At 42.8% G+C, this 26,011-nt stretch overlaps 1 protein-coding gene across 28 annotated transcripts in view; it reads right to left on the bottom strand.

The window, feature by feature from the left end:
* Positions 1-1,145: 1,145 nt before the first annotated feature.
* The window catches only part of ARHGEF6 (Rac/Cdc42 guanine nucleotide exchange factor 6), a 117,883-nt gene continuing 93,017 nt past the window's right edge, over positions 1,146-26,011 (bottom strand). For 6 of the 28 annotated variants that reach the window (XM_086389097.1, XM_086389104.1, XM_086389115.1 and 3 more), the window contains 13 exons: positions 25,707-25,845; positions 22,909-22,968; positions 20,825-20,971; positions 16,992-17,078; positions 16,117-16,195; positions 14,995-15,140; positions 13,545-13,670; positions 11,933-11,953; positions 10,730-10,823; positions 9,534-9,623; positions 6,963-7,062; positions 5,202-5,256; positions 1,146-3,546 (listed from right to left, as the gene is read on the bottom strand). In XM_086389097.1, the coding sequence (XP_086245223.1) occupies positions 3,406-3,546; positions 5,202-5,256; positions 6,963-7,062; positions 9,534-9,623; positions 10,730-10,823; positions 11,933-11,953; positions 13,545-13,670; positions 14,995-15,140; positions 16,117-16,195; positions 16,992-17,078; positions 20,825-20,971; positions 22,909-22,968; positions 25,707-25,845 (1,285 nt within the window). In that variant the 3' untranslated portion in view covers positions 1,146-3,405. Of the gene's footprint in view, positions 3,547-5,201; positions 5,257-6,962; positions 7,063-9,533; positions 9,624-10,729; positions 10,824-11,932; positions 12,034-12,360; positions 12,485-13,544; positions 13,683-14,994; positions 15,141-16,116; positions 16,196-16,991; positions 17,079-20,824; positions 20,972-22,908; positions 22,969-25,706; positions 25,846-26,011 lie in introns of those variants that run through there. The other 22 variants (XM_086389095.1, XM_086389103.1, XM_086389110.1 and 19 more) reach the window with 8 other exon arrangements.

The raw sequence follows: 26,011 nt of genomic DNA, 5'->3' as shown, positions 1-26,011 counted from the left end.
AATACCTAATGGGGTTGTTTGGAGGGTTACAGGAGTTTAACCATGTAAAACAGCGCTGAGCCTCGCACACAGAAGGTACGGTGTTATAGTTATTGCTTCAGTGTAGGAAACATAAACCACTGAAGCGATCTCAAGCAGAAAAGTAGTATCAGGTTCCTACAAAATTGATGACTACAGAAGTGGAAGTCAGGGGGCTTTCATTAGCCTAATGGCTATCAAGGTCATAGCACAGTGGTCGTGATCCAAATCTAGCTTCAGGGGATACGGCTGCTGCTAGAGTCTGTCACCCACAAAGCTGTGAGTACAGAATGTAGTACAGAAGCCACAAACATCTCCTTGGATCTCCCGGCCAGCCACCAAGCCCCGGGGAAGAGAGCCTCTCCCTAACTGAAGCCTTTCAACCTTGTGCAAAGGCATCTCATTGGCAGAACTGAAAATGTATCAGAACCCATGTTGTATCCAGAATCCTAGCTGCAAGAGAGTCTGAGATAGTTATTTTTTAGCCTTGGGGTAAGGTAGGGGGAGGAATGGATGCTGAGTAGTGTTCTTGCCTGGAGAATCCCAGGGACGGGGGAGCCTGGTGGGCTGCCGTCTATGGGGTCGCAGAGAGTCAGACACGACTGAAGTGACTTAGCAGCAGCAGCAGCAACCAATAATACCCAGTGCAGCTCTCTTGTTTGGGAGTAAATATTTTCACCCTGACTGCTGAAACTGGCATTCCAACTGTGGTCAAAATGGAGCAAAATTGGCAAAATCCTGCTAAATATACAGAGAGATGGAAACAAGACTGAAGATCAAGGGATAAGTTTGAAGAGGAAAGTGAATATCTCTATCTCTAATATTGAAGAAAAACGGCAAGAAGAGGTACAGACAGTTTATAGTTTGGGGCCAGGAGGAGAGGGGTGGTGAAGTTAAGGGAGGTTCTCCCTCAAGAGACATATTATCTCTGTAAAGTGGGGAACAAATATCATCTGCCCTGAGTGAAAAAGATAGAAGCTAGTTCAGGGGCCTGATGAGCATGGATAACTGATGAGGGAAACAGGAAAGGAAGCTGACACAGCATGAGAATTCTTTCCACACACCAGCTAGCAAAAAAAAAAAAAAAAAAGAAAGAAAGAAAAGAAAAAGAAGAAGAAACACAGGACTTATTTTATAAAGCATTGTTATTCTTATTTATTGAAAATGTCCATTTTAAAAGTCTTCAAAATAAAAACAAGTTAGAAAATTTGAGCTTGTGTAAGAAGGGACACGACAGAAGAGGAACTAAAAGGCCTCGAAGGGTAGCCGTTTTAACTACAGGGTTACAGGGACCCATTTATAGAGTATTGTAAACAACACAACTATGGAGACACTGCTGTTAGGTTAACATGGCTTCATTTCCTGTATAGGATTGTTGAGTGTGAGCGTGGACACCACTCTGCAAAAACTACATTACCCAGAGTACCTAGGGCCTCTCATCAGAAGGGCCACACCCCCAAAACATGCATATGGACATGTCACTTTAAAATAAAGACCTGTCAATATTTTAAGCAATCCTATATACCTTATCAACTAAAGTATTTGTAATCACAAGAAATGTTTCCTACAGATATAGTTTGCATATTTATTGCAAGCCATTGACTAACCACAGACAGGGCATATGCTACGATCTGTGTTCTTGTTATTGTTGTTTTTCATCTGGAAGTGAAGGATGGCATCTCTAAATCATTGGGCTAAAAACAGAACACAGCCATTCCAAGAAGTCTTCTTCGGTCTTCAGCTTCCAAAGACGGCTGTGTGTGGTTGGCTGAGATTGGTCTGCAGGAAAAGTCCATTTCCTGTGGAGGATGTAATTTCTGCCATGTAGCAAGCAGTCAACAGCCCCTTAACAGGTAGCTATGGGAGTTGAGACCCCCTCTGCTGTACTAAAAAGGAAAATGGCTTAGCAAGCTCGGGAGTTCAAGTTTGGTTTCTAAACATTTGCAAAACCCACATTTATAGGTACCTACTGAATGTATCTGGGAGACAACTTTGATCTGTCCATTGGTCCTTGACCTCTCTTTCCAGCGATCTCCCCCATCTGGCCAAATTGCCTCTCTTTGGGAGAGACAGGGGCAGGTTGCAACTTTCAACTGTGCTGGATTTGGATGTGTGCTGCCCTGCCATGACCATCTTCTACACCTGGTTTATCACAGTTCTAATTTCTCAGATATTAGAAACCCTCAGCAAGGGTTTGATTCGATGGACAACTTGAGTAAACCAGTTCCAAATAATCAGCTTTGCTAGGAACCAGCACACAGCTACTAGAGGGGCCCTTTCCTTCCAGCTGTACAAACTGGCCCAACAGCACATATCTGCAAATCATGCTTAGAGTCCTACTCAAAGAGGCTGATGACTATTACAGCATCTCACAGCATATATGGGAGGACAATCAAGGGAATTAAAGCTGTCTGCCAGGGCGCCACATCACCTCAGTGTAGACTGAAGGATGAGAAGATGCAACTTGAATATGTGACGTAGATAAAAGGAACTGCTCACAGTCTATATTTTTAAAAAGCAAAAGCACACACAAACCAATTTACACACTGATTGGGATGGTTGGCTTAAAGCACTGGGGAAATAGAAAACTTCTACACAAAGCAGAAGGCCAGGGACAAAACCTAGCATGCACTGGCAAGAGATGGGCAAGTCGGCTACTGAGGGGAAGATGCTCCAGTGCAGGTTGCTAATGGATTTGGTGTTGGCGTGGGTGACCAGAGCTTCTGCCCCACAGAATGGAAAAATAAACCAACACGAAAGGAGAAAGGGTGCTACAGTTTTCTTGGTCTTATAGACAAGACAGGGTAGTCATTTTAAAAAGCGGGTATTGAGGGTGGCACAAGCTGTGTCTGGGAAGGGCAGCTGGATCACTGGGCAAACATATTTGCCTTTCACCTTCCCCAGTCAGAGTTCCAGAAATGTTGCCTTCAGTAAATTAGGTACTGAGGGGCTGCTAGGTAGAGGAAAGCATTAGGGGGAAAGTCAAGTTCACATTTTAATAAGCCATGGCCAGCCACTTGGGGAGAGCAGCCAGCCCAACAAGAGTGACCCAAGGATAATGGCTGGTAAAGAGGCACTACGAGTTGAAGGCCATCTGAAGACCCTGTGAGTCATCTGCCTACAATAGCTTCCCTTTGCTTACTGATGGAAAAGACTCTGGGGAGACTTCTCCCACTCCCTCTTGCTTTTTTACTCCTGTCAAAAAAATCAACAACCAATCAATAACCAAACAATCACAAACACTCATCCAAACACACACACACATACACACACAGAGAGACTAAGATATGAAATAAAAACCAGAGAAGTGAGCAAACTGAGTCAGATCACTCAGCTGGACATTTCCCGACACCCTACAGGCACCCTCTGCCAGCCGCACAGTGATGGTTATGGGAGAACGGAGGTCTTGCTACTGGACTCGGCCCGAATACACTCATCAGTTTGCTTCAACAGCCTCCGGACCAGCTTCTCTAGGTCCCTTCTTGATTTCAACTCTTCCTCCAGGCATTGCTTCATTCTTTTATTCTCCTATGATGGGAAAAGGCTGATTGGTTACCAAACAAACAGTCCCTGCCACAGGGCTCCTCATGCTCAACCTCTTGGCAGCCTTCACCACTGAAGACACTCTCCCTCCTCAAACCCCTCTCCCTCAGCAGCTTCTGGATTATTCTACTTCTCGCTGACCAACCCCTGAAATATCAAGACAAGCATTCTCTAGGGCTCTGGCCTGGGCCCTCTTCTCACTCACTCTTTTCACTTACTGTTTTTTTTCTTTCAACTCAAGTATCTGTGAAGAGGCCACCCCAATTCTCTCTGGCACTGACCTCGTCTCAGCTCAGGAGCACCAGGTCCACAGCCCCCAGGGCCAACTTGATATTTCCGCCTATACTTGTTATAAGGCCCTCAAGTTCATTATGTTCTAAAGTGAACCCAGTATCTCCCCCATCACCCAAACATCTCTTCCTTCTGTAGTTTCTGATTTTCATGAAGGGCACCACCATATCAAAGTACATACCCAGATGAAAAAGTTTCATCTTCCATCTCTGGCTCTTTTTCTTTTCTTTTTTTTTTTTTAATAATTTTATTTATTAACTTTATTTTTGGCTGTGCTGAGTCTTCGTTGCTGCACGGCTTTACTCTAGTTTTGGAGAGCGGGGGCCACGCTCCAGTGGTGGTGCACAGGTTTCTCATTGCAGTGGCTTCTTTTGTTGCAGAGCATGGGTTCTAGGCATGTGGGCTTCAGTAGCTGCAGCACATGGGCTCTACAGCACCAGCTCAATAGCTGTGGTGCACAGGCCTCGCTATGCTGGGGCATGTGGGATCTTCCTGGGTCAGGGATCAAACCCGTGTCTCCTGCATTGGCAGGTGGACTCTTTACCACTAAGCCACCAGGGAAGCCCTCTGGGTCTTTCTCAATTCCCACATCATAGCACCATTTTCCACAGGCTCTAACTCGGTGATATACCTCCTTTACTTCCATGTCCCTCCTCTGCAGCCTCAGTGGCTCTCTCTCCTCAGCTCAGGACCTCATCATGTCTCACCCTGAGTTCTGTAATAGCCTCCTAAGTGATCTTCCAGCTTCTGGTCTCTCTCCCTACAATCCAGGCTTTACCCCATCACAAAGTACAGGCAGTCCTCAAACTCTAGGAAGAGTGCCAGAGGAGCCCACAATTCATGACTTATGGTTCTATTTACATGAAGTCGCTCAGTCATGCCTGACTCTTTGCGACCCCATGGACAGCAGTCTGCACCAAGCTCCTCCATCCATGGGATTTTCCAGGCAAGAGTACTGGAGTGGGTTGCCATTTCCTTCTCCAGGGAATCTTCCCTACCCAGGGATTGAACCCAGGTCTCTCACATTGTAGACAGATGTTTTACCATCTGAGCCACCAGCGAAGTCCCATGAATGACTTATCTTTTCTTAAATTCTGTTTGCAAATGTCAGGGAACATGAAAGTTGTAACTAAGTTTGGGACCCTATTTTAAATGCTAAACAGGTATATAATCAAGCCTCAGAAATTGAAATCCAAGGCCACGTGGTAAAATCTACAAAACCCACCTGGATGACACATGGGAAATAAGAATGCCCACCTCACCACCTTGTTCCCGGCTTTCTCCTGAGGGTGTTTACCCATGTGTGGCAGGGAAGAGGGAGGCTGTTAGGATCTGAGAAATTTCATTACCTGTTTCAGCTCTTTGACCTCATCCTTCAAGGCATAAACAGTATCGACAAGGCTCCTAGAACAACACAAAGTTCAGAGATTAATAGTTGGCATCGAAGTATTAAGTGATACTTAAGAAGAAAAGCAGCTTTATAGAAATACAGTTTCTGAAAACCAGTGACCTTTCTGGCGGATGGGGAGAGATACTGCTATGAATGGCCCTTGTGTCCCTCATTTTTATGGGCTAACAACCACCATCACACCAGCTCATTCCAATGCCGAGTCACCACGCTTTTCCTATTACTTCTCTCCTCCACTGCTCGCTTCCCGGCTCGGGTGAGTACGGAAAAGCGACTAGTGTATTATACACCTGTAAGTTATATATTATTGTATACCAACTCTACTTCAATTTTTAAAAAGAAGAATTCAGAAAAAGAGAGACTAGGGCTACTCATAAGGTTTTGATTTCTCTCCTGGGGGAAGCAGGGGGCATCACCTGACATACTGTAATGAGAGGTGGCACCAGGCCCTGCCTGCTTATAGTGTCTGCATGAGCACATTGCCCTTCTCACCAGCATACGTGACACAAAGTCAGGGCATTATTTCTGGAAGATTCCACGTATTCCAAAAGGGATAAAGCACCTTGGCTGAGTTGTAGAAGAGTCATTTCCTCTCTCACTCTCTCCCTGGACAAGGACTTTGGAGATCAGAGTTCCACTTACTGGACATCTTACCAGTCCTCTAACCTCGGGTAACCAGTTTTCTTCTCACCCTCTCTTGGTCTTATTTTCTTCACATACAAAATGGGGATAGTAACCCATTCCCCGAAAGCCTCATAAAGTCATTGGGAGGGTGAATGTAGCCATAATGATAGTAATTAAACTATTACTATTATTGAGTTAATAACTATTACTATTGAGTAAATAACTATTACTATATGATCATCACTTATTGAGTGATTATCATGTGCTGGCCTTTGTACTTCTTATTCCATTTAACCTCACAACAACCCTGAAAGTATCATTATCACATCCAGTTTATAGATGAGGAAACTGAGGCAGAGAGAAGGGAAAGAACTTGTCCCAGGTCACACAGCTAACAAGTACCAGAATTGGCTTGAACCAGGGCTGTTCTTCTCTTGAGCCCGAGTGCTTCATCATTTGGCCGTATCACTTCATGCACCAGATGGAAAAATATATTGACGGTGCCAAGCGCTATGAAACAAGCTGTCCTATGCAAATTTAGGCCTGACTTCAGAAATGACTCAAGTTTAAACAAGTATTTAACCTGATTTTCCCCTGGTAGGTCACCCTCATTACTGTGCAAAGGTAGGTCAAGGACATAACTTTCTTGAATCACAATTTCCTCATCTGTAATGGTGGTAAATCTCAATGGTGGTGTATCTCACTGGATTGCTGTGGGAGTTTAAATGAGGTCAAATATTGAAAGTCCAGTGCCTGAGTCCATAAATGTGAGGGGCATCGCCATGGGCAGGGGAATTGGTGCTGTAGCCTTCCCAATGCCTCCCAAACCCATCTGGAGCAGTATTCGTTTGTACCCTGAAGTTCCTTCCTGTCCGGGGAGCTGGCTGCCCCCTCTGCCTTTCCTTTCTCCTTCCCTTTGTTGTGGGAGAAGCACCCCCTGTGCTCCCAACTGTACGATCAACCAAGAGGGCCCCATGCTCTGATGAGGAGGGTCTGCCCTTCAGTGCAGGCTTGGTCTGCCGGAACCTTCTTTCCAGCCCCTGGAAATATCAGAAAAGGTTTAGCCAGCTCTACTCACTTTTCTTCAATGATGGTCTGGCCATTGCTTCTGGTTTCTTCAACGATGAGTTTCTCCTCCTCGGGGAGTAAGACTTGGGGAACGGAATCTTTGCGAGCACCTACAGACAAGGGTAGCCAGAGGCAGAGGAGAGGGATTACTAGAGGAGATTATTTATTGGGGGTTTGTTCCTTTCTACGATTGTTTTTGAGGGGTCTTTGTTGATAGCATCTGGCTGACTGGCACCCCAAGAGCAGTCACATTTTCTGATGAAATCTTTCTGACATGAGAAATTCCAAATGGCCGAATACATTGTTTCAACCCTGGGGGCGGGGGCACATTTTGTATCCAGAAACAATGTGAAAAGGCTGCTGTGAGATTATCCTCAACCAAGGTCCCCTCCTTTCCTGTTCTGGCTCCTCCAAAGCAAAGAGCTGGCCAGCAACCATTCCTCCCTGCCCATCTCTGGGGAATGACACACTACATTCTGTGTGTTTTGTATTTTAGTAAAAATCATGCAGAACATAGCACTACATGGGGATGCAACATGCTTAAAAAGTCTTCAGAAGCATCATTCACCCCCATTGGTTCTCCATCTTACAGGATGAGGCAGAGTCAGTGGAGACCATTTTGATCAAGGGTAGAGTGAGGGTGGGGAGATGATCACGACAGCTGCAAAGATGCAGGCGTCCTGACCACTGTCTGCTCACCATCTCCCGGCTCTGGGATGGAGAAGGTGACAGAGCAGCCATGGGACCTGACCAGACGGCTCTCCTGCACCTCCAACCTCCGCCTCCCTTCTGGATCCTTCCTCTGAGAGCTAGATCCCTTAATCTCTGTCTCCTTGAGCCACTGGCTTCCTCTCTTCTAAGCCAATTCCCTTCAATTTCTGAACACTCACTGCCTTCACTCAATCTCCATGCTTTTCTCAAAGAGGATGTGTCTCTGTCTTCTGCAGGCCCCAGGACTTCGTAGATGCTTAATAAGTGGGTAGCAGGCTGGCTGACTGACCAACCAACTGGATGCAGCAAGAAACAGTAGGGATCAGTTTTAGGGGAGCAGGACTTTTGGCTGGAGAGGGATGTATGGTGTTGGTCGCCATGACACCATGATGCTAAATGGCTTACTGCGTGCGAAGCACTGTGCTAGACACTTTCCACACGTAAAAGGGAGGCCAGGGAGGAGGGGGGACAATATGACTCTTGAGAATGCCTGCCTGCACCTCTGAGCAAATTTCCTGTCTCTATCAGAATGAAGACAGGAGGAGGCAGGAGGTGAGGTCAGATATCACAGGAGGGCTGCTGCTTCTAGTGTCTCCTTGTGTGCCTCTCTTTCCTGGTTTCTATGATAAAAACTGCTCTCACTTGCCTTTCCTGGCTCCTGGAATCTTGTTATTAGGGCTGCTGCTGCTGCTGCTGCTGCTAAGTCGCTTCAGTCGTGTCCAACTCTGTGCGACCTCACAGATGGCAGCCCACCAGGCTCCCCTGTCCCTGGGATTCTCCAGGCAAGAATACTGGAGTGGGTTGCCATTTCCTTTTCCAATGTATGAAAGTGAAGAGTCAAAGTTAAGTCACTCTGTCGTGTCCGACTCTTAGTGACCTCATGGACTGCAGCCTACCAGGCTCCTCTGTCCATGGGATTTTCCAGGCAAGAGTACTGGCTAGGCGTGCCCAAAGCTGCAGCCAGGTTGGGTCTGAGAAGCACAAGGTGTGACAGTCTACCCTTCAAAGTCAAATGTATCAAAGTCCACATAGAATGCTTTTCCCATGATGCCTTTAGAGACATGTCACTTTGACAGCACCCCTCAGGGTGGTTCACCGAGGAAGCCCTGCCCACGCTCAAGCATGGGCTCAGTGGCTGTCCCAGTGGAGCCTTAGGGAGAGCTCATGTCTTCCGCAGAGGCAAGACCCTCACACCAGGTATCCTTAATGTCTCTAATAATGAAAGGCCAAGGACATAAGCCATGTGACATGTCTTTTATAAAAGCACAAGGAAGAATCAGAAAACATCAGCTCACTTTCAGGCTGGGGGAAATACCCTCAGCTAATAGGTCCCTGATAAATTGTAGACACTCTCAACAGGCCCTGCTAAGCAGCTACATTTCCAGATTTTCAGAGCAACTCTGAAACTTGAGCTTGGTGAAGCTCTGTTTGCTTAAATATGCAGCTGATCAAAGATAATATTTTGACTTCCTTTCCAAATCTGCCTATAAGAAGAGATTAGCATCAGTTCACAGACACAGGAACCCTTTGGGCTCTTTAATTCCTAACTAGTGTTGGTGAAGGTATTTGTGTACTTCAAAGGAAATTGACTTTAAAAAAAATTTTTTTTTTCATTTCTATCACCTCCAACTTTTTTTTATTCTTGCATCTCTCTTTCTCTCTGGGTGAAAAGAAACAGTGGGTAAACAAACCGCTTGGTAGCTAAAACCAGCTTATCTGAAAGATGCAGCCTTGTACCCACTCCTCTGCTGCAAGTCACCTGCTTTCCACACCCTGCAGCCCATCTGGGTTGCTTTGCTCTTTTTCCAAGAGGCAGTGAGCAGTAGCGAAGAAACATCACTCAGTAGAGAAAGTGGCTGGGGGAACCTACTTGAGCCATGGCCTTGTGGAAAGCTTGCACTGGTACAGTAGGCTTCAATCACCTTCAGAATCTGAGCATCTTCTTCCAGAGCAGCCGTACCTGTCAAATGTAATGAATCGTGACTTTTCACAGAGATACACGCCTCTGGACCCTCGAAATGATGCACGCGGGTTCTGGGCACTGGCTTCTCTGACCAGTGGTGTTCATGCAAGGCAGGAGAGAAAAGCTGACCAGCTGTCATGGTGGAGCGACAGAGACAGTAGCCCCGAGGAGCTCTGCGGTCAGCACCAGTGAGTTCAGCACCGAGAGTGGTCTGCTCTGGAAGCCACTCGAAACACTAAATTAGAGGGTCTCCCATGTGCCTCAGAGGCTTCAGGGCCAGCACTGGGCTTGGCGCTGGCCTCAGTTCTCAGCCAATACACCACACCCTTCCTCTCCATCAAATTTCAAGGCTCACCTTCTCTAAGGAAGCTTTCCACCACTAACATAACACATTTTTTTCCCAACCAGCCAGGCTAGTCATTGAGTCTCCCTCTCCTCCCCAAGCCCCTCCAACTCATCCTAGACGTGACTGTTAACACGCTCATGTGCAGACCTAGGAGTCGGGTGGGCGATGGGGGATACAGAAGCTAAAGTCTAGCAAAGGTTTATCCAGACTATTTCTGACTGATAGGCACAGCTCTGTCACCCATTTAGGAAGTGGCACTTACTCCTTCATGTGTGTCCCAGAGTGCCTTGTTCCCAGCCGCAGAGGCAAATGTGTATGTATCCACTGGCTGACCGACTTTGCAGTCTGTCTCTAAATCCAGCCCTGTTTCAGTATGTCAGCAGGCAGATTCCTTGACTAACTGAGAACATCACTGAACATTAAACTCCCTTCAGGTCTACTGAGTCAGTCTCAGTAAAGGCAAATATCTCAGGCATTCAGAAACTAAGAACGGAAAAATGTATCCATGGCAAATAGGTCCCTTTAGTATTTCTAAACCAGGTATGGTCAAATAGTCAACACAAAAATCATACAGGTGAAAAGCAGCAGGAGACAGCTTATTCCAAAGTCTGAGAGGAGGCTAAGCCTTTTTTTTTTTTTTTTAATGCATTTTTCCCTATGGGAAAGATGATGCTGAGAACATACTGCTCGAATTTTCTGCTTTCAAAAAATTCCTCATCTATAATCAACTTTCTAAAAATAAAAAACACATACATACTTTTCCGGATGACATATTCCTCCTCTGATGGTTTTCTTTCGGTCTTTCTTTTATGAAGAAACTTCTTCATCGTTTTGGGGCTTTTACTAGACTCCTATAAGGGTAGAGGTTTCTTCATGAATTAAGGTTCTCCCCACTCCCACCCCCCGCAAAAAAAAAAAAAATTAAAAAGAGCAAATGAAATTAAGTAGAATGGCTCTCTGATTTTTACAGTTGCACTTAGGAGGGTATCAAAATTTAATACTATACACAATAAAAATGGCTCCAAGAATGGCATGGGCAAGCTGCAAATACAGGAGGCCAAGTGCCTTTAGGGTACCATCTGGAGAGATGGTAATGGGTGTCACTCCTAGAGAAATAACACTACTCCTAACTGGGTTTATCCTCCCCACTGATACAATTTTAAGGGAATGAAATAACAATTATAACTATTAGTGGGGTATAGACCACTTTTCAAAGAGCTTCAAAACTAAGAAATTCTCCTTAGCAACAGTCCCACAAAGAAGAATATCAACTTCCATTTGCCAGACAGGAAAATTAAGGCAGAGAGACTAAATACAGTCCCTGTATTCAGAGAGAATAGCCAAATGAAAGATTTCCTGATAAATAATTCGGGGTTACACGTAATGTACTTACAGCCAAGCAAGGCATATTTTTAATTAGCAGATAAAAGATATATGAATTGTTGGATTTGCCATATGAATAACCAGAAAGTCTAAAAAGTGCTCATTAAATATCCGAGTAAATAGCGATCATCTTATTCCAACCTCCCATGCAATATATATACAGGATGAATGGATAACAATTGCTACCTTACAAATAAATGTGACAAAGAATTTAATTTCTTCCTGTTAGCCTCAGTGATCTCCTTAGAAAGCAGACAGACATGAAAAACTCACGTGACAAAAATAACAGGAAAAATAGAAATAGCAAAAAAAAAGCCCATGGAAAACAGACATTTTACATGCTATTTCTATTTTTCCTGTTATTTTTGTCACACGTGAGTTTTTCATTTTTGTACATATTTCCTAAGAGCCTGCTTTTTTGAAGAAAGTACTTACATGTCAGAAATGTATCTTCATATTTTAGCTACCAATTATAAAAAGGGACAAAACAAGCATAAAGGAAAGCTTCATTCATCAAAGATTACAGCACAGCATTAAATGATGTCACTGTACACCAAAGATATTGTTCTACCCTTACCTTTAAGATATAAGACATCCTCTAAAGTGAATATGTAAAGAAAGAGAAGATGAGCGTGAGAGGTCGATGGTTATAGTGACCAAATCCATTTATCAATAATTCTAAAACAACATTTGAAATGTTAGTGTTATCATAAATTACACAGAGAGAATATCATCATGTTTCCCACATTAGTTTCAGATGCAATATCGTCATGCAAAAGCCCAAGGAATACAGTTCTGTGAAGAATTACAAATGCTGAAAATTACTGAAATACACACTATATAGTAAGAACATATTAATAACTCACTTCTCCCAGCAGAAACAAAGTGATCATGCCTTAGTTTTAATGGATTAGTTCTGTGAAGGATTAAGTCAACTTTACCCTTCAAAGCTCACCTTAATTTGAATTTAGTAACTGACAATTACAAAATATCCATCATTAAAAAGGGGACTTAGGTAACTATGAAGTGGCACTCCTGGTTAAGGTAATCAGAGGAGAAAATTGGATGATTGCAGGAATCACCGATCAATTTCCAAAGCCAATCTCTGGGGCTGTTTTCTGGCCAAATTCTGAACAGAGGTACATAATAAAGATTCAGCTCAAGGATTATTTTCCTGTCATGTCAGGTTGAAAAGATCAAAAAATCCTCTCGTATCCAAACATTGTTCTACTTTTACTGCACTAAGCATTGGAGGCAACAAGTGAAACAATGGCACGGTGTTTTAAATCAAAACAAACTCAAAACTGAGCTAAGTCTGCATCACGCATCAAAAACACACGTTTGGTACAAAAGTATATGCTGCCTTGGCACCATAATTCTAAGACACATCTCATAACTGTCACAAACTTAAATCTTCATGCAGTAAGACCTATTTAAAGAACGGTTACTAATAAATGAGGATCTTTTCTGAAAGCTGAAATGATGAGAACCATGCTAGGGAAAAAAAAAAAAAAAAAGTTTGGATGGAAAAGGTAACACTCCACACAGTTTCAGAAGACAGTGACTGGCATTTCCTGACTGCAACTTCGAGACAAGAAAAAAACAAAAAACAAAAAAAACCTTGAAATCCCCATTCTACCCAAATATCAAATGTCCTCTAGGGTTGTTGCTTAGAAGCCTCTTTTTTAAAGACACTCCTTTCATTAAATTCTTTCTTTCCAACTGCAGCAAATAATTCAGGCTTTCATAGTTCAGACCCAGGGCTTGGTCCCATAAAACTTTTACTGATTTGGTTTCATAGATCAAAATGATTCAAAATGCAGAACTGGGTCTGCTTGGTTAGCAATTTCACGCTAATAAAGTGACTTTTGTCTGAGATGTGTGTACATCATGACCAATTTATAGAATTATCATATCATCACAAAGGCAAACCAGAGGCCCTTCAGGAGGAGACCGGAGAAACTCAGGCAGTGCACAGAAAGCCTGTGGGTATTTAAGACATATGTGTAGATGGACAATGGGGAAATGAAAAATTCAGAAATTAAAAAAAAAATCACTGAGTCTGGCAACTCAAGACTGACTGACTGTATCGCCTACCATCAATTCTAGCACATCCCCACAGAACTATCTCTAATAAGCTACAAAATCAGCTTGTCAGAAGCATTTTATACCATATGTAGCAAAATTACCTCTTTATAACCTAGTGCTGCTGATGGTCTAAGTGGAGGTGCAGGTCGTAGACAACTTAAGCTCCACGGTTTTATAATTTGAGGAGGCTCCAAGGGTCCTCGGGGCTGTCCAGTAGAGCTAAAAGACTGGGAAAATGTCTGATGAGATGGTAGCAATTGGCCATATGAACCCAACCCTGGGCCACACAGTGAGAGAACAACAATAGCTTGGTTGGATCTGAAAAGCCAGGCCCAGAAAGGAAAGGATGGGAAAACAAGTCTCCAGTTGGAAAACTGGCATTCTCCAGTCAAGACTTGGGGCCTCAAAAGAACAGCACAACACTGATTCCACATCCCATGAGCCTGCCCTCCCTCTGTCCTGCAATTTCATTCAAGTCAGATGTTTTTTTATCCCCTGAAAGGGAGGAAAGTGGAATAACAGCCAACATTTAATGAGTTCAGTCATGTGTTTGGCACTCAATTAGGTGCTTACATAGGTTATTTTCAGAAAAACTTAAGGCAAACTTTAGCAAAGCGAAGTAACCAGTCAACAATCGGCAAAGTCAAGATTTGAACCCAGATCTGATGCCAAAAGCCCCTTTTCTTCTCACAACACACGATGCTCAAAACTGGAATTTGAGCATCACAGGTTTGAATGTTAACAGACAACACAACACATCTTCAGTCTCACTCAGCAAGTACAGTAAAATCTCATCAATTCAAATTCCGTGAACTCTGTGATACAGCAGAAGGAGGCAGCTCTCAAAGTTTACCCTTAAAGGTTAATGAAGAAATGTGATAGCATAAATGTGATTGCATGGAGACGTTTCAGTACTTAAGAAGGTAAACTATCTCTTTTGCCTTAGCACATTATTAATATGAGCACGCTGTTGTTGTTCAGTCGCTAAGTCGTGTCTGACTCTTTGCGACCCCATGGATTGAAGCACCCCAGGCTTCTCTGTCCTCCACTATCTCCCGGAATTTGTGCAGATTCATGTCCATTGAGTCAGTGATGTTATCTAACCATCTCATCTTCTGTCACCCCCTTCTCCCTTTGCCTTCAATCTTTCTCAGCATCAGGGTCTTTCCCAATGAGTCAGCTCGGCACATCAGGTGGCCAAAGGATTGGAGCCAAAGCATTGATGAGCATAACGGTTGCTAAGTAAAATAAATCCTGTTTATCACTAAAACATCTTAGCAGGACTTCTGGTTAGAAAAACTTTGCTAGCTGTTCAGTTGGAGTACCTTAATAACTGTCAAACAAAGCTGCATATCTCAAACTCTGTGTTAATTGGGATGGGCCTCCCCCATAACAAGAAAGCAGAATTAATGAGGTTTGACTGTACTTCTAATCCTACAAATCCAAACTATCCAAAGGCTAAGGGCATGCTCACCACTCTTGTAAGTCCTCAGTAGGCAGGATTTGACAAGAGACTCAATAATCCCTGGACAGGACAGACACGCTACTTACGGAGTGAGCACTACAAGACGACGATGATGTTTTGGATAATGAACTGCAAGAGGCAGGTCCTCTGATCAGCCTGTACAGATGCTCCAGCCAATCCTGGAAGTCCTGGTTGTTGCCACAGTGGACCACAATTCTCTCTACTATGTTACCTGGATCACCCGATTAGGAGCATTTGGAAACAAAAGACAAGGAAGACCTTGAGCTTGCCTCATTCATAAACACACTGCGTGCAGCTAGGACTTGGGTGTCTATCTTGAGAAGTTTTCATAGCTATGAGTTAACCCTGTTGAAACTCTTCTATCAGGAACAGATAAGCCATGATAATAAAGATATAAATACTTGTATTTGATTTATAAAAACCATCCTTGATTTCTACTGCCTATAGAATCTTGGAAGTAATATAAAACTTCACTCTAAACAAGCTCACAGTCCCCAAATTTAAGCACAGGGCCCACCTAGTTCATAGTCTAAAAGGAGAATAGCATACTGCTTTACCCAATATCAAAGGTGAAGCCAGATCCAACTAAGACTGGTCTTTAGGCCAACACCAAATCTCGGACTCCCTATTGGGAAAGAAGGGGTTATGGTCTGGGGCCAGCATCCTAGTGTTAGCCATTGAGTTGTATCAGTGAAAAACGTGCAACCATTACATCAAACAGGTTTGGCAAAAGGGACAACAGGCCAGTTGGGGGGCATGACCAAGGTGTGGCAGACTGCTCAAACCGTGAGGAAAGTTTCATGGTTTTTCAGCACTTTTTAGAAACACAAATCTTGCTAATTCATAGGCTGATGATAAAATTGTTGATAAAAGTTCACATCTTTGGCTCCTCTGCCACCAGGGAATAGATGACAGAAGGGAGATAAAACTGTATTTACATCAGTCCATCTTGTTATTTCTTAGCTCTTATGCAAGAGAAGATTGAAACTAATGGCCAAGCTGAGGCTCATGAATGACCACAAGTCTTCCCTCCTCTTGCTGTAACCTAATTATCCAAGGAATTGGAATACACTTTACCATGTCCATGGAAAACTTGCTCATGGACTATATAACAGAAAATAATAGTGTTTATTTATTTAAACCCCACTTCATTTCGAAAAGGATTTGAAGAAGAGAAAATTACCTACCTGTGATTTCAAATGTGGAGTCATTCCCTTCAATTTCATCTAATCTAGTCACCACCATTCCTGCTACTGGTATTTTTCCCTACCAGAAAAAGAACATCCCCATTAATTCTGTGGTTATACATGTCTCTGTTTTTGTTAGATTTTCTGACCCTCTTAGGAACCACTGCTGAATTATGGTGAGACATATTTCTCCAGTCTGTCAATAGATAATGTGTTTCTCTGCTTTAAATTTTAATCAGACAAGAAAGCAACGGGAAAATGTGGGTTATGTTTTGCTAACACACCATAAATCATGAGGTCAGGATTAAATCACAGTTTACCCTTCTAACAGATTTTCAGGAGAGTCCGTCAACAAAGCAAAAACTCAAATTTCATGAAAATTAGTCATTGCTAGGCCAAGATAGGATAGGCAACAATAACTTATAACACTCAGTGTCTTGGGAGTCAACTGAAAGGAGTTGAATTTCCTAAGGAGTTGAATGACTTCCATCTCAGAAACTTGGGTCATATAATGTGACTGTAATAAGACAATCACAGAGGCAACTGTCAGCTTTATATCTTCTCAGCAATAATCATATGATCTAGGCCTGGAAAATGCTGCTGTTAATTTACTTAGTTGCAGACTTTGATTTCTGTTTACACATTCATGACCTATCTCATAACCAGAGCAGTGGAGGTTCAGGATAAACTCATTATGCTAACACAAAGGTCTATGTTCAAAGGAATATCTGCTCTCATAAATTGTTTAATTATACAAAGGGTCAGAACATTCTGCCTTTTCTGGCTGGAGCTCTTAATACAGAGTGGAAACAGTGCATCTAGAGGAAAATTTATTTTCATTATCTGTCTTGTTGCTTTATATGAAATCTACTAACCTGATAGATAAAGCCACTCATCCGAGGACTTGCAGATAACATTATCAAAACACTTGAAAATAACATGAGGTACCGCTCCTCTTTTTCCTGAAGTGGAGGGAAAAAGACTACATGTAAACAGAAATTGCACGTTTTGTTTATTAAGAATTTCTGGAATTTTTGTAAGATAGATCTTATATAAGGCAATGAAACACAAATAGTGATTTTTTTAAAAAAAAGATACCCAACTTAAAAGTAGAAAACTCGTTTAATTGTACTTTGAAATGTATATAAATCCAGTTTATCTGTCTCTTTGCTATACACAACGTGTGTGCTCAGTCGCTCAGTTGTGTCCGACTCTTTGTGACCCTGTGGACTGTAGCCCACCAGGCTCTTCTGTCCATGGAATTTTCCAGACAAGAATACCAGAATGGGTTGCCATTTCCTTTTCCAGGGGACTTTTCTGACCCAGGGATTGAACCCCCATCTCCTGCACTGGCAGGCGGGTCCTTTACCACTAGCGCCACCTGGGAAGTCCTATACACAACAGTTAAGTAAAAATGACCACACTTGTTTCCCAAGCTGAAGCCTGAAAAGTCACACTGTTACTGCCTTCTTGCCCGTGATGCAACCACAGCACAATATAAGTCTTGAGGTTCTCAAAGTGAAAATGATTTTACTTTGAGAAGTGGCCAAATAAAGGGGTTCAAGTGATAAGAAATTTATTATGCTCTAACACAAGGGTCCCCAACCTCTGCAATCTAATGCCTGATGATCTGAGGTGGAGCTGATGTAATAATAATAAAGTACACGATACATGTAATGTGCTTGAATCATCCCCAGATCATCCTGCCACCCCTCTCCCATTCGTAGAAAAATTGTCATCCCCAAAACCCATGTCTGGTGCCTAAAAGGTTGGGGACCGCTGCTCTTAACCCATGTGTTAAACTCTTCCTAAAATTACTGTTAATCAGTAACTACACAGTAATTATCATACCCACATAAAACAAAGAAGGAAATAGTGGTCATGTATGGATGTGAGAGTTGGACTGCGAAGGAAGCTGAGCGCCGAAGAACTGATGCTTTTGAACTGTGGTGTTGGAGAAGACTCTTGAGAGTCCCTTGGACTTCAAGGAGATCCAATCAGTCCATTCTGAAGGAGATCAGCCCTGGGATTTCTTTGGAAGGAATGATGCTAAAGCTGAAACTCCAGTACTTTGGCCACCTCATGCGAAGAGTTGACTCACTGGAAAAGACTCTGATGGTGGGAGGGATTGGGGGCAGGAGGAGAAGGGGACGACAGAGGATGAGATGGCTGGATGGCATCACCAACTCGATGGACATGAGTTTGAGTGAACTCCGGGAGTTGGTGATGGACAGGGAGGCCTGGCGTGCTGCAATTCATGGGGTCGCAAAGAGTCAGACACGACTGAGCAACTGAACTGAACTGAACTGAAAGGAAATGTTGGACACAAATGCTTCTCTGAACTACTTGAGCAGATATGCAGTGAGTAAATGCCAAAGATGTCGCTGGGCTTGCACGTCCAGCCATTTTACCTACAATTATCCTCAAGCCCAGTTCCATCTCCTTCCTCCTGCTTGAGAAGAGCAACCTTTCAAGGCTGATTTTTCTAACAAGTGTTCTGCGTTCTCTCCCATCTTTCTCTTGGTTGGCTTCCTTCTACAGACATCTTATCTCCTGCTCCTGCTTCCAGCCACTTCGCCTGTCTAACTCGCTTTTTCTGCTGCCTTTAGCATAGGCACATCTCCTGTCCATTTCATAGGCTGTCATCTGCCCCCTGTGGCTTTATTTCTTGACGTTTTATTGCCAAATTACTGGCTGCTTTCTTCTTCTCCCCATTGATCCCTCCATAACTGCACCCTTATCGCTCTCTCAAAGTCATCAATCACTGCCTTTTTGTGACATCCCATGGCTTCTCGGTCTCCATACTCTGAACCTTCTGCAGCCCTCAGCAGTCTGACCGCTTTCAAATGTTCTTTCTGGAATTTCCATGACAACACACTCCCCTAATTTCCCTCTATTTTCCACTTTCTTTTTCTGGCACTATTTCCTTCTTGCTTTACCCAAGAGGTTTATCCCAAAGGTATGAAAGACTGTTAGAGTCGCTACAGTAACTTTCCCAAGGGTATCTGCATTTTACCTGAGATTGCTTATTTTTCTTCTAGTGTTTGTTTATTGAAGCCTAGTTGAGTTACAATGTTTCAAGTGTATGGTAAAGTGATTCAGATATATATTTTTTCAGATTCTTTTCCATTATAAGTTACTACAAGATATTGAGTATAGTTTCCTGTGCTAGAAGGGAGAAGGCAATGGCACCCCACTCCAGTACTCTTGCCTGGAAAACCCCATGGATGGAGGAGCCTGGTAGGCTGCAGTCCATGGGGTCGCTAAGAGTTGGACACGACTGAGCGACTTCACTTTCACTTTTCACTCTTATGCATTGGAGAAGGAAATGGCAACCCACTCCAGTGTTCTTGCCTGGAGAATCCCAGGGACGGCGGGGACTGGTGGGCTGCCATCTATGGGGTCGCACAGAGTCGGACACGACTGAAGCGACTTAGCAGCAGCAGCAGCATACAGTAGAATCTTGTTGTTTATCTGCTTTATGTATAGTAGTTGGTATGTGTTAATCCCAAACTCCTAATTTATTCCTCCCCACTTTCCTCTTTGGTAACCACATTAGCCCAAAGTAATGAATCTCTGACACAGACCTGTCAGGGAGTAGAAGAAGATATTTAGGGAAGGAGAAGATGATTGTAATACCCAATAAATCATGCCAGGTGATGTAATCAACCTTCTTCCCCTACCCCGCCCCCTTCCTAAAAGATATAATCCATCTTCAGGCCTTTGTGCTTCTTTCTGGACTTTTATTTCCCAAGAAAGCACATCTGTCAGCGACATGGAAGCCTCTGCCTCTAATTCTGACCTCCTACCCACATTTCTATACTTTTTCAACACCTGCCTACAAGTCACCTCCATCTGTATACCAACCATCACATTTCAGTCAGGTCTGAAATGACATGTCATCTCTTTTAGCCCATGGCCCACCACTTCCTATAGGCTTTCCCTTCCAAACAGGTCTCAGACTTGCCCCTTAAGTTTCATTCTCTCCACCATCACCTTCCTGGGAGGGGGAGGTACTTACTTACCACTTTCCAACCCAGCTGGCCTGTCTCCAGCCCCATCCCCTCCCGTTTAGTGGACATGTACGGCTGCCAGATGGTGTCGTAAACAGCCCTTTCACTGTGTTTCTCTACCCTCAGGCCTGGCATGGTTCCATCTGAACTACCCTTGCCTGACATCCGACATTCTTCACAACCTGCCTCTCAATCAGCTCGCTCTTGCACTCTGCCTGGGAGGTTTCCTCTGCTCCCAATCAAGTGCCCTGAAGAACAAAGGCCGCCAAGTTCGTGCTCTCTCCTGAGACAATAAGGACCTCTCCCTTACAAAATTTTCCCCTCTTCTCTTCATGGCCCCCTCCTCGGGTCCTGTCTCCATAGAGTCTTTTCTTGCTCTCTCCCTTCTCTGAACTTCTATGGAATCTACTGCTGGGATGTCACAATCTGTCATGGACTATTTTGATTTGTTTTCCAGTTGCAGTTTGGGTTTTCATCTGTCTCTAATGAGTACTTTGAAGGCAGAGATCAAGATCATGGCTGTTCTTTCCTCCTAACTCCCTCCCACAGCACCAAGCAGAGGGCTGGGCAAAGAAGAGGTCCTCAGTTTCTGATGCGAAAGTTCGAGTGTTTGACCTTGATGGGAGAAGACATAAAGGAAGAAACATATGGAAGAAGAGATGAAAGAGGTGGTGTTGAGCTGTGAAACCTCTTACCTCACTTGTTCCACACTGCACCATGACTTGTGACATAAAGATCACATTCCCCAAGGTTTTAATATCCTCCCCTTCCCATGCCTGAATAGGTTCCGAAAGGATCTGCAGCTCCAGCTGTTTTCTCTTTCTGAGATCTTGGCACTGCCCCTACGGAACCAAAGCAGAACATAATGGAATAGGAATTCTTCCGAAACAGACCTAAAACAAGACGAAAATAAGATGTGGTTCTCGACTCTCAGATTTCCACTGAGTCCCTGTTCTTCATCGCAAATCCCATCACCAGCTCCATTCTGGACAGACAGAAAGATCTACTACTTTAAATTGCTGGCCTTGAGCCCCCAGACATTTTGTAAGGAAGAGCTACTTCTCATTTTGTCAAAACATCAAGATAAACTGGTAGAAGGGGATTGCTTCTCCCTCCCTGCAAGGAGTATGGGAAAATAAGCAGAATGACATCAAACGGGGACAGTACATTCAGATCTGCTGCTTGGCATCCCTGTTGGCTCCACCTCCCCTCCATCTTGTCTATCTTTGCATAAATAGAGCTTTGAGTTACAAAGCAATCTTATTTTTCTAACTCAGTTTCCAACCAAATAACATCTTAATTTATAAAATAACTCCAAGAGTTATTGAAAAAGAGAAAATTAAACTCCTTATGCCACAGTGACTCAAACTGATCTTATAATGAAACATGTACACTGTGCTACACTTTGTTTTGGGACCAGTAGTAGGTTGCTATAAAAAGTACTAAGTTCATTTTTATCCTTAAAAGGATTCAAAAAAGAGATACAACTGAATTGCACAAATACAAATTGAAAATACAAGCCAAGAAACAATATGTAGGCTATAATTACTATATATATATATGATTGTTTCAGAAAATGCGGTTATCTTAAAATAATTTAACAGCATTCAATCCAAATTGAATATGAAAATAAGCATATGATTAGTTATATTCCTGTTTCCAAATGACTGTCATAGCATTTGGGGATGTGTTTTCTATAAAATCTCTGCTGTCCCTTTCAGGTAAATGAAAGCTTAAAGAAATAAACTGATACATTTTTGAAGCACCTGGAATGGGAATAAGTATACTATAACCATCAAAGCAACTTGTACAACATGTAAATGATTAGAACTAATTTGTTTTCAAAAGAGACATGTTATATTCAATCTACACAGGAAAAAAGAAAGGGGACACAAATAACAATAACAAATGCCACAGGTTTCAGTGGCCCTGCTCTATTAGGTTGAACCATGTCAAACTGCCAATAATTGACCATTTTTTGTCTCCCACAGCAAATTGAACCTGATACCTTACTCTCTGGTCTTCAACTTGCTGTTTAACTGCGGACACGTCAGGTACAGATCTTTTAACAGCAACCAAAATGAGGTGATGGTGAAAGGTGCATCATAATCTTACAGCAAGAATCAATAACTGAACCTCAATCCCCATCACTTGGAATACTACGGAAATGTCTAAAATGAAGCTCAACTTAATCAATCACCCCAAATAACATTTACTTTCCTCCTAAAATGCCACCAAGCGGTTTTACATTAGTGGTTTCAAGAGGACATTAAGCCATCATGCTCAAGATTTAAGATAAAGGTATCTTTGATAGCAATCTGTATACGGCAATTGCATTTTAGCTGTTTTTTTTTTTTTCCTTTTAGATTTGATGAAGGATTTCTTTTTCCTAGGCAAAGAATAGACTCACACCTTTTGGCATAAGTAGATGAATCCAGTATTGATGCCAATCAGTGAAGGACGAGTTGCACAGACGTAAGGTGAGCAACACAGGGGTAAAGACAAAGAGACAAAAGAAACCCCCCACCCACACAGCCATGCTTAATGTGGCAGAGACTTCAAATGTGAGTACTTTACACCCTCAGCCTGGCAACCTTTCACAGGTGAGCATGATGTTTGGAAGACAACATTAAATGAAACAATCACTGCAATACGGTCACTAGAGCTTACTGTTTCCACTCCAAAGACCTTTGCAAAAGGAAAGAAACATTACACACAAGTCACTGTTTTAGAACAAAGACTACGAAATAGAGAATAATAATTTTAGAGCAGCACCTACCATGAGAGTTTTGAATGCTACGATTGCTTTCAGAATATCCTGGTGATCTGGATGCGTATCCTATCAAAGAAATACATTTTAAAACAGTATTAAAGGAGAACAGATCAGTGGTTGCCAGAGGGTGGGGTGGGAGGAAGGTGTGGCTGCAAAGAGATCAAAAGAGGACATTTTTGAGGGATGATGGAACTGTTGTGTATTGCATCAGTGATGGTGGTAACTCAAATCTGTACATGGGTTAAAAGTCATAGAACTGTACCTCAAAGGAAAAAAATCAGTTTTGCTATATGTTAACTTCAAGATTAAAAAATAAGACAGCACTTGAGCATTTGGAATCTCAGCACCTTTAATGATTAGGTGATGAAGAAATTAAGACAGTTCGGAAGACATTATATATTTGGTAACATATATTTGGTTATCGAGGCAAGGGTTTCCATTTCCCCTTTTGCTATTATACTGTGGATAATAAATAATAATTATTTGGGGTCATCATTAGGTCATGTTGTTAGTAAATGATAAGAGGTAAGGAAATGTAGAAACTGAGTGATACTCAGAAAAATCAATCCAATCTCACATGCTAAACCTCCTCCATTTTCTTTCAGCAGACTAAACCTGGTGGACGGGAAAAAATTCCAAGTTTATACCATGTGCTCCTTCTTCAGCAAGCTTATTTGGTCTGCAATTTCATGGGACTTACAATCCCCAAAAGTGAACAAGTTCAAAAATGGTTCTGAGGGGCTTCCCTGGCGGTCCAGTGGTTAAGACTCTGCTTCCAAGGCAGGCAGCAACAGTTCAATCCCTGGTTGGGGAACTAAGATCCCACAAGCTGGGCAGTACAGTCAAAAAATGAATTAGCTTCAGAACGAATAAACAGCCATTTTTTTAAAAAATGGCTTTGAGGAGTCCACACCTGCATAACTCTTTATGAAAGGAAAGTGGAGCTCCTTGGGGAGAGATCCAGCTAAGCTTTGAATTTCAGCTGGAGTAATGGGAAGATATCTGCTGTGCAACCAGCCTCCAGTGATAAAATACAGAGCTGAGCAGACTAACGGTCTAACCCAAGCCAAGAACAGCACTGCTTATGAAAAGAAAGGTTGTATTCCTTTATAAACTCATCCTTCCCCAAATCAGCTGACCCCTGCGAAGTTCAAATGTTACTCTATCATGAGCCGGCAGCCATGCTCAATGATCAGAAAGCTGGATAAAGTGTCTTATCAGATGGTGAATTCATACTTGGGGTATGTATAATCTCATAGTGGGAAATAAAAGGCAGCCAAAGGCAGGGGACCACCAGCACATGGAGAAGGAGTGGAAACAGGCTCCAAGACAGAGGATCCAGGCAGGAGGAGCACCTGGGATTTTATCTCCTCCAGTGAAGCATGTATTAATATTTGCACTTCAGCACTGAGCAGTCACGGAACCTGAGGCCGCTCATTTCTGAATTTTTGTGAGAAACCAGGAGGGGCCAACCTCAAACGATTCAGCAAATTGGTTTAGCTTTTGGAAAGCCATCCAGGGCTCAACACCTTGCCGGGCTCTAACTGAAATTTCATTCTGGCTGGCATTACTCACTGGCTCCCCACTGCCTGCAGATTTCTGGCAGGTCAAAGAACCTGAGAATGTGGTTTCGCTCAGAGTACACACTTTCAATCCTTACAAATGCTGACATGACCGGCAGTGTGCAACCTTTTTCTTTAAAGATATTCAAACCCTTTCAAACCTCAAAACCTTTCCCCAGACACAGGAAGAACAAGTAGGGTAAATGCAGCCTCCAGGCCCCCCTCACCCACCCACAACCCCATCCCCCAGGCTCCAGCACACAAGAACCACTCAATAAGCCACCCCTGCTGACTGGCTTTTAATAAGAGGATTTGGGCTCTTGAGACAAAAAATGCAAGGGGACTTTGATGGAGATGTCTGGATGCGTAAAGAAAGAAACTAAGAGTGGACCCATTTATTCTTCTCTCAAGAAATACCAGAATCTTCCACTGTAACCTAGCCTCAGAAAGCTGAATGACTGCAGTGACCTAGGGATAAATGCTTCTGTCTATAATAATAAAAAAATTTTTCTGCACATTTTCTGATGCTGTTTTGCTTTGTTTATCTCCCTCAAGAAAGTTGGTTCATATATCAGAGCAACAGAAGATTTCTTGGTGAAAGATCTCTCTGTAGAACCACCATCTGAATCAACCAATGAGCAAGACCGAGGCTGGGAGAAGGGAGGGGAGGGAGAATGACCATGAATATTTAATAATAAAGAAAGAGTATCTTTCAGTTATTAGATGAGTAAATCTGAGGGATCTAATGTACAGCATGGTGACTACAGTTAATAACACTGAATTGTATACTTGAAAGTTGCTAAAAAAAAAGACATTAAAAGTTCTCACACAAAAAAAGTGGTGGATGTGCTAATTAACTTGATTGTATGGTCATCATTTCACAAAGTATGTGTATAATGAATAATCACATTATACACCTTTTAAAACTCACGTTATACAATCTAAATGCATACAGTTTTTATTGGTCAGTCATACCTCAAAAATAAAGCTAGAAAAAATTAATAAAAATAAGTCCAAAAATTTAAAAATCTTCAGAGGAAAAAAACAGTCCCCTTCTTATCTTGCTGCATAAAGAGGAAAACTAAAAGCCCAGGAAGAGGGAAGACTGGATCAAGTAAATTTTGAAACCAAGATTTTTCCTGAACTCCTCACCAAGGCTAGTTTGGAGGCAGACTGGCTGCTGCCTCCATAGCAGAGGTCCATACTTTGTATGCGAGCTTAAAACAGTTCACCTTCCCTTACCTCCATATGCCGTTCCAACTCTTGCAAGAGTGTAACATACTTTTCCAGTCGCATGAAAGGTTTGCTGAGGCTTGTTGTTAAAATGAGGATACCTGGACTGGATGCACCTTGATTTTCCATAAATCGTTCCAGCTCATCACTGGCAAAAGGATGAATATAGTTTTGTTATTGCTTAATATTCCATATAAACAGCTATTGACTGAACATGATTTTCCTGTATTTCACAGCATATAAAACCAGATAAATTTTGTGTCACCAGCCCAAATGCTGTCCAACGCATTTCAACTCAATTCCATCAGCATGGC

Source organism: Bos grunniens, chromosome X (genome assembly GCF_055505025.1).
Source record: "Bos grunniens cultivar Pamir isolate PY7600 chromosome X, Bosgru_T2T1.0, whole genome shotgun sequence".
Classification (NCBI taxonomy): domain Eukaryota; kingdom Metazoa; phylum Chordata; class Mammalia; order Artiodactyla; family Bovidae; genus Bos; species Bos grunniens.
This window is presented reverse-complemented; position numbering and strand designations above follow the sequence as displayed.